This window comes from Falco punctatus (assembly GCF_963210335.1).
Source record: "Falco punctatus genome assembly, chromosome: 3".
NCBI lineage: Eukaryota > Metazoa > Chordata > Aves > Falconiformes > Falconidae > Falco > Falco punctatus.
Genome location: NC_137582.1, coordinates 95,299,276 through 95,308,078, shown reverse-complemented (window position 1 = coordinate 95,308,078; position 8,803 = coordinate 95,299,276). Strand labels below are relative to the sequence as shown.

Here is an 8,803-nt window from a genome sequence, read left to right as displayed (position 1 = left end):
AAGGGAAGCTACATTTTGCTATCCGTCAGTTTGTCAGTGTATAATCAGATTTTCCTTTTGAGTACAATTGTAATGAGTTATAAACAAGCGTATTCTCCATTAGAAGAAGATACAGTAAATGGGGTAAAAGGGCAGTTCTCAAGGCTTTTTGTCACCATAAAGATTTCTATTTGCCCCCCCTCTAGTTTGTAGAGCATATGCTGCAGATGCCCTTGTCATGCAAGCCTTCCTCCTTTATTTGTCAATTGCAAGGCATTCTTAACCCGCTCTACAAATGCAAAGAGTTTGCTCCACATTTAGATGTGCCAGGCCATTTGATGCCAGTTGGCTCTGCCCAATAGAGATCAGTCTGCCCAGATGGGAGAAAATCAAACAAAAGCACAGCTAGGTGTACCCGTGGGTTGTCCATTTCCACCCTGGCCTCTGTGCCAATCTTAATTGCTTAAGTAGGTCCCTGAGTTCCCAACAAGATTTTTAGAAAGTTCTTTGTGGCTGTTTCAGCATAAAAACACGGCTCTGTGGATTGGGTGGCAGGAATGTGGACTTGACTATAAACTGGTTTAGGCAACGATGCCATTATTCTTTGACTCAGTGAAAGGTGATTCAAATCATAAGCTAATGCTTTCCACATAGATGGTAGAGAGAACAGCTGCTGCCTTGAGGAAAAATCAAAACATTCCACTCTTAAAATGTCTTATAAAGCCATACAAATATATTTTTCATTTTGTGTCCCTGGGAATATTTAAGCCCAAGCAGGGTTAGGGGTAGAGTTGCTGAAATATTGCAGTGAGAGCTGTCATCAAGCTTTTCCTAGTGTTTGGGTTGCTTTGGTACCTGCAGTTTTGAGATTTTGAAGCCTGCAAACTCAACCTTAGTCTGAGTACAGTCTGTGCTACTTCTTCAGAGATTTGCACCTCTGACAGGCCGTTCTGTTGAAACTGGCAGCAAGCCTGCTAATTTTTACTGGTTATAGCAGACTTTTTCAAAATTTTTTAGCCTTAATATAAAGATGGTCTGCTGGAATCCCTGGATTTTCATGTTTGAAGCCATTGAACCTTTCCCCACTGGTAAAATCACATATCCACTCTGCTTTCTCCTAAAAGCTTCCAGGTTATCTGCACACATGATTGTGCTGCAGCTCTGTACATGTTCCTAATTACCCTCGGTCTGAAAGCCATTGAGATGTCCTGTCGCACTTTTCCCTGCCACTGAAATACCTGGAGCACTTCTTGATATCATCAATGGGCTGCACATGGAGCTGGGCTCCATTTCTTATTTCTGTGCTGGTGTAAAAGGATTGCAGAAATGTCTAGGTGTGCACGAGTGTGAGAACAGAACGATGGCAATCCCTGGCTGGCCAGTGGCCCCTCAGGGTACCGTTACCATCCAGCATAATGCAGAGCAGCCTGTAATAACTTGTGTCTGTTTTGGGTATGGAGGCAGAAGAAAGGAAACATACGACTTTATTCTATGACTTACTAGGCTGTAAAAAGATTTTAAAGAATCTTTGGGGAAAAATTTAGGCCTCAGATGCACACATGTGGATCTCATTGATTTCATAGGAGGCCATGTGAGTGTGTACATTAACAGACAGAATATGTCTTTTGATTTTTAAGAGCAATTAATATAAAATATGGAATTACACTACTGTGTAATAGGATATTTTTTACTACTTTGTTAGAAGTACTCCCCAAACTCAAATACAAAACAACATAGCTTCCCAGGCTATGGTCTTATAATGGCATATCTTTGCCAATGCTTATCACCTTCTAACGCTGTTTGTAAATGTGTTGGCCTGTTATGCTTTGAACTTCAGTAAAACATTTGTACTTAATAAAAAAACCAGGACCAAGCACCTTCCTGTCCTCACATCTGTCCATGCTCAAGAATGGCATTATAATTGGAAGAGAAGGGAGAAATAGTTGTCATAACTATCTGCAGAGACTCCCCCATGACCATTTCTTTCCTGCTACCATGCGAGACACAACCGTGATAGCTAAGCCCTCATTCCATAAGCCTGCAAGCACAGAGTATTTCAGCACATGCTTACAGATACGAGCCTGTAGGTTGCCAAGTACCTCTTGTAGCTAATATTTGAAGGAATGTGATGGTTTAAAACCTCTGCTGGCACAGACCTGGCAGGGGCATGCAAACCTGACAGCTTGAGGATGGCTCCCTGGGGTCTACACCTTGAAACTGCTGCAGTCACATTGACCTGTGATGCAATGAACCTCAGCTGGAAGTGTCCTTGCTTTCATTTTACCTACCTGAAATTCTCAGTGTGTTGGTCTGACAGATGTATTCATCATGAAATCTGAAGCAGCTTCTACCTGGAAAGGCTCCCACAAATAGAAGAACAAGTCCAGGAGGGAGCAAGAGGCATTGAACAGAGTTCACCTGCAACAGGTTCTCAGGGGGGACAGAAACTCTTCTCAAAGTGTTTCTTCATCAGGGAAATGGCACAACATGCATCTCACAGAAGAAACTATCATAAGGTCATTTCAGGTCTCTTTATTAAACTGCTGAATTGCAAATAAAAGGGAGCTAAACTGTAGGAGTCACTTTGTCAAGGTAACAGTCTTGGGGGGAAAAGAAGGGTCAGATAGTTGTATCATCTCAGAACAAGAATTTACATGTTTCCATTTGAAAGATGCTGTGGTCTTGTTCCCTGGCTGTCAGTTACGCAACAGGCCTTTCTCCTGAAAGGTTTCCGTAAGTCTCTCCAGCTGTAAGACTGTTCTTGTGCTTGAGCGTCTCAATCTTTTTGGCTGAAGTGTTCAGTATATATTCACCTTCAGGCAGAAACTGAATCTAGAAAATTTCCATCTGATGCTCTAGGTGAGGTTTTAAGAATCTTTGAACAACAGAAGGGAGGATAATAACAGAAACATGCATGCAGCCCTAGCCATAAATGCCACTTGCATTTCAGCAATAATAAATATGTATCTTTTACAGTATTTCTATTTTGCTGAACCTCTAAGTCCAATGGACTGAATATTTTTTGCTATTAAACTTCATAGATTACAGCTGAAGTCATAATATTCTATGAAAAGCCATCTAGCTCAATGAGTTTTGATTGTAGTTTTATTTAGTTCATTGTATCAGATGCTATTTATTCTATCCAGATCCACACCTATAAAACATGTAATATTATTTCTGATTAAACTAATTTTGTGTGCAAAATGACTCTTTTTGCCCCCCTCCCCATCCCTTCAAATGACAGCGACTGTAAAGTTTTGCTGAAAAAATCAAAGCTGCAGAGAGATTTGAAAAAAACAAGACAAACAAAACCAAGCAAGAAAACAACCCACAAAAAACCCAAACCCAAAACTCTTCATGCCCTGTTAGACTATTAGAAAATAGATACTTTTCAGCAGATTGCTACAAAGGTATAAGTGAGGAACAGAATACTATTGCTGATATAAAAGTACTGACACAGCTGGAGACTTTGTGCTGCCTAGCACCCATCCCCTGTCCTATCTGTAGTGGGAAGATGTGCCTGAAGTGCTTTGGGGAGGAGAGCAGCTGAAACTAGAAGACTCTTTACATAATGCTGTATTAAGACGAACGTTTCCAGTGTGTAATAGAATAAAATCCCTGTTATCTGAATCCCTGTTATCTGAATTCCATACTCTTCAATGACTGCAACTTGTGATTCAGATAAATGGGAAACCCCAAGATAAAAACTTGCAGAGTTTTGTCAACTCACTGGATATTAATCTCTTTCTAGTATTAATTATATGATCTGCAGCATGATCTGACACATAAACACAACAGGTTTTGTTTATTTTACCAATTCAGTGCAAAATATCTCTTGCTCCAAAAAATGCATTCAAGTTGGACCTCAGAGTACAAATCTGAATTTACATTAACTGGACTTTGTATGTTCAAGTTTGGAAGTATATCCTAACAGATTCATCAGAAAGAAGGATAATCAGTACAGATGCAAAATAAGAAATTATCTGTATTGCAGCACATGCAGAAGTGGAGATAAGGATCTACCTTCATTCTTTTCCACCTCCAGGGAGATTCTAGGTAGTATTTTGGATTGGTTCTTACTTCTATTTATATTAGCAGAACATAGTAGAAAAAGTCTTGGGGCAACTGAAGCCCTATGGTAAATTGACTGAAGTAGATGCAGATAGATGATTTGTGAATTTTATTCTTGGCATCACAAGCGACAGAGGATGCTGAAGGTAGCTCTTCTGAACATCAAAGGTGCAGATAAAGTTTATTGTTCTGTGGGATACCTGAGTTGGATGTAGAGCTTAAAGTTTAGGCCAGCATAATTAAAAAAGTGTGTACATTAAACACTTAAATCTACAGCCTCTATCTGCCTTTATGTTTCACATTCAGTTGGTGCTGAATGCTTCCTTCATTTTTGGGTTTAACTTGTTCATACATCTGAAGTTTGTCTAAGCTTATTTTCTCTGAAGGAAAATGTGTACATTGGAGTCAAGAATGCTTCACCCTCTTTTTGGTGCTGGGTTACCTCCTGGCTGACTGGCTGGATGGGAAGGGCTGTAGGTATTGTCCCCCTGTAGAATAAGTCAATCAGGTATGTTTGTTTTTGAGGTGGGAAAAGAAGTATCATCCAACCCTGATTTTCATTTTGGTGCTCAAAGATGACATAAAAGCTGGATGCCAGGGAGGAATATCCATTTTGGGGGTGGCAGGGGGGTGGGGGAGAAACCAGCCTTGCACTCCTCTGTGATTGGGACTGACTGTGTTGTTGCTGGGTGGAACAGCATAATGCTGTTGCTGCTCCTGCTCTGGCACCGTGATGTTTCTGTTCCAGATTGTGCTGACTCACATTCAGGAAAACATGATACACAGACACAGTGCACTGTAACTCTTTTCTTTTCCCCCAGTAACCTCGGTAAGTGTTTGGTTTCTTTTTCCTGTCTATGGCTAGTGTGGTGCTAATATAGCTTTACTGTTAGAATTAATAGGAGGGGGAGAAGCAACCTTGTAAGCAAACTGCTAGCAAACAGATTAATCTTGGAGAGGGCATTTAAATGCAACCTGCTGTTTGTGGTACATCCACCCCCCTTTAAAGCTGATCAATCCTGATAACTTACCCGTCTCTACAAACTACACTTGTTACAGCTGTGTTCTTAAACGGGAGAAGTGCTTACAATGCCCATTTACAACTGTATTCTGTTTAATTAGTCAGCACAGCCAGTGCTGCAGGGATAGATCACTTGCCTTTAAAGATTTGAGAATGTTAATAGTACAGTATATCATTTTAATTATTATTGGATTAATGTTGTGTCTCGAAGAACATCTAATGCAAATCACAAGAAATGGCCTGAAGTGACCCAAGGGTTGTGCTTTATTAGAAATGTAATAGGTCCATTGCTTAAATATAAAGAGAGGTTCTTTCTTCAAATGTCACTCTGCACTGGTCTTCTCTGTGTGTGTATGTGGAAATGAAATCCTCTTGCTTCCACTTTGTCCACAGAAAGTTTCTGTAGCTCATGCAATAAATGGCTGAGACAGTAGGTGTAATACCAAGAGAGGAAGAGGACATCCAAAATAACAGCGATAATGAAGACCCATTTCTGAATCGTGATGCTGTAGTGGCATCCCCTGGTTGTTCTGCCAGCCCTTCCTTAGCCAGCCTTAACGAAGACAAGGGGAGCTCAGCAGTGCCAGACAAACTGTCCACCCTTTCCAGCAATGCTCTGGCCCAGACAAAAGCCCTGACTGGCCCAGAGGTGGTTAGCAGTGGCCAGGCACAGAAGACAGCCTCTGAGTTGGCTGAGCATCATCCAGCAGCTGTAAATGCATTGTTAGGTGACTCGTCATACCCTGCAACGGTCTGTAACCAGCAGCTGGTGGGCATTGCCTCCCTGTGGTCCAGAAGCCCCTGCTGCAATAGTGACCTGAATTCAGAGGTGCTGCAGGTCCCAAAGGTGCCCAGCAGGGCCAGTGAGCCCCTGCAGACTCTCACTGTCCTGCCCGGGACTGACCCCAGGGGCTGCCACATGCAGCATGCAGGGAGCGGCGCCAAGGGCGGTACAGCCCCTTGTAGTCTGGGCCGGGTGATTTGGGCAAAGACTGCAAAAGTAATGGAGACCTTAGAAAATAAGAAAAAGGAGGAAAAGGAGAAGTACCGTCTCCAGCTAGCTATGTACCGACGGCTTTTGCTGTTGCGCTCAATCAGGAGCTTGCATAAGCAGCTGGAGCAGCAGCAGGCCAGATTGCAGGAATGCTACGGCACAGTAATAAATACCAAGAAAGAAGTGTTGAAACACATTCGCTCAACCTCGCCCTCACCTTCGCCATAATCGTGTTGCTGCATGCAGAAATGAGCTTTGTAATGCCACCAGAGCCATCATTAAGCTTGCATGCTATAGGGGTGGTGTCCTCGTACCCAAGAGTACGTGCCCATGTGTGCTGAAAGTAGTGAGGAAACAGCAGCAGCAGAGCAAGAAGAAAGGGGAAGGTAAAGTGTTGGCCCCTGAATTTATCTGGAGGAAACTGGAGCAAGATTGTACCTGTGCAAGAAGCTGACTCCTGACGCAGTCAAAGCCTCAAGCTGAAATAGGATTTTTGGCACACAGGCTTGTAAATAGAAAAAAACCCACAAACTGGGAACCGAGTCTGACACCTGATCTGTAAAGATGGTCTGATGCAAGAGTTGCTGCCTGCTGAACATGTGATATGGCGTATCTTCCCTCTACTTTCAGTGCTAACAAAACTTGAGCAAAATTGTCGTTCATTTGTCTGCAAGAATACCTGAATCTAGAAAGTCTGGATACTTGAAACACTTAACCACAGGCTTGATTATATCTACCTACTTTATCACAAAACTGCTAATGCCACTGTACTTTTGCAACCTCTTCCTTCCTATAAAATTCATTCCGGTTGACCAGAAATTATTGTGGGAAGGCAGTATTGACTGAAGGACAGTCAGACACATGCATGGGGAGACAGTGCAACTGCCTAAACCTTATTTCTGCAGGTAAACAAGCTAAAAACAAAGGCCTTGTAATCTGGTGTTGCATTGGAAACCCAGACTGGCAGTGCCAGGGGAATGTTTGAGGTCTGCACAATTACTAATCTTCTGCTAACTCCCAGTGGCACTAGTGTCTGCAAATCAAGCATATTTTGTGCCTTACTGTTGTCATTTAATGGAAGTTGGTGACAATTAACACTTTTTATCCAGGTGTATTAGACATGTGGAAAACCCTAGAGCACTGTTTCTCCAATTGCAAGGTTAGGATGCCTGCAGGGAATTTGATGTCAGTATGCAACAAACACACTGGGAAAATGAAAGGAAAAAGATGCAACTTTTTTGTATGCGATTAAAGGCAATGTAAGTCCCTGTTATTGAACAGCAGATTGAATAGTTGAATAGGATCTGAAGTGAAAAATGGTTCAAGAAGAGACGACACTGAAAAGCTTCCTTTTCTAGGATTTAAAGTGATTTAAAGGAAAAATCTCTTCTTTTTTTCAGATATTTATTTCTGATCATGCCACCTTTCCTTTTCCCCTGCTGTGTTTTTATTATCAATGTTTAGGCAGATTAACAATCAAACAGGTATTTGGTATGTTCTGCATAAAAAGGTGAGTCTGTTATTAGAGGCCATAGCTTTCTGAGAATAATGTGCAATATATATAGGAAACTTTTTATCCTCAGCTTTTTTTTATGTGTATGGGGGGGTGTTCGTGTACACACGCACACGCACCTCCCTGTATACAAGAGGCTGTGAAAGACTAGTGCTTCTTTTTCTGTAGCAGAAGCAGGAATAATCTCTCAAAATAATCTCTGCTATCTGCAAGGAGTTTGGTTGATTAGATTCACATGCACACATCTGTGAGCAAGGTATTGAAGTAATTCAACAATTGAAGTGCAGCACAACATTGTCATTATTCTGTCTTTGTATTTCTGTGCACCCAAAATTATGGAAGCCTCCTGGGTATGCACAACCTTAGATAGGTTCATTCATCTCCTTGGGCCCTGGTGTAGCCTCTCACACAGTACAAGCCTGTAACTTCGAATGCAGAATTACCATAGAAACATCCTTGGCATCAAGGAGATATTTGAAGAAGCATCCTCTACTGCCTCATTTGGGGGATTCAGGTTGCCAGGGGCCTTTAGTGGGCTGCAGAAGAGAGCTGGGGATCGCATGTGACTGGGAGACATTACTCCAGAGCTTTGATCCCATGCATCTCTCTGCTTAGCCTTGGGAAAGCTGTTCTCTGGCAGCAATGCAGGTTTCCCAAAGAATGCTTAAATACTAAACTCACCTCAAAGGTAACTTCTTCTGTCTTAATATGCCTCCCAAGAAGGAAGGTTGATCATGGCCAATAAGGCTATGCAAATATTTGATTTTTTTTTCTTTTTTTTTTTTTTAATACTTCATGAACTAGAAAAGCCTTTTTGTCATTTGTTAAGAACGAGAGCAAGTGTTGTGTTAAACCAAATGCAAGCAAACCGCTATTACGTCCACTCTCTTGGGGAAAGAAGTGTTGGAGAAGAGACACATCTCAAAAATATTACTTAATTTTGAAATCAAATGGCAAATTGTTCCCATTAGGAAGGCAGTAAAAATATATAGTTTTATTAATTTTGGCCAACTTTTTGTTTGAAAAAGTCAAGCTGAATCTAATTTAGCAGATAATTCTAATACTATCATGTCATTGAATTTTCCACTGAAATAAAATATATGCACAAACATATATATATATATATATATATATATATATGTATAAAATCTGCTAAGACAAAGTAGCTATTTTGCCTCAGTAGCTGCTGAAGTATTGTCCTGCATTTGTTGCAAGAAGTGGAACG

The 8,803-nt window shown here is 41.3% G+C and overlaps 1 protein-coding gene across 1 annotated transcript in view; it reads left to right on the top strand.

The window, feature by feature from the left end:
• The first annotated feature begins 447 nt into the window (after nucleotides 1-447).
• Nucleotides 448-8,803, top strand: part of LOC308060600 (uncharacterized protein) — a 9,917-nt gene continuing 1,561 nt past the window's right edge. Inside the window, exon 1 of the mRNA XM_080379509.1 lies at nucleotides 448-8,803. This exon is cut by the window's right edge and continues 1,561 nt beyond it. Within this exon, the coding sequence (XP_080235635.1) occupies nucleotides 5,490-6,293 (804 nt within the window). The 5' untranslated portion in view covers nucleotides 448-5,489 and the 3' untranslated portion in view covers nucleotides 6,294-8,803.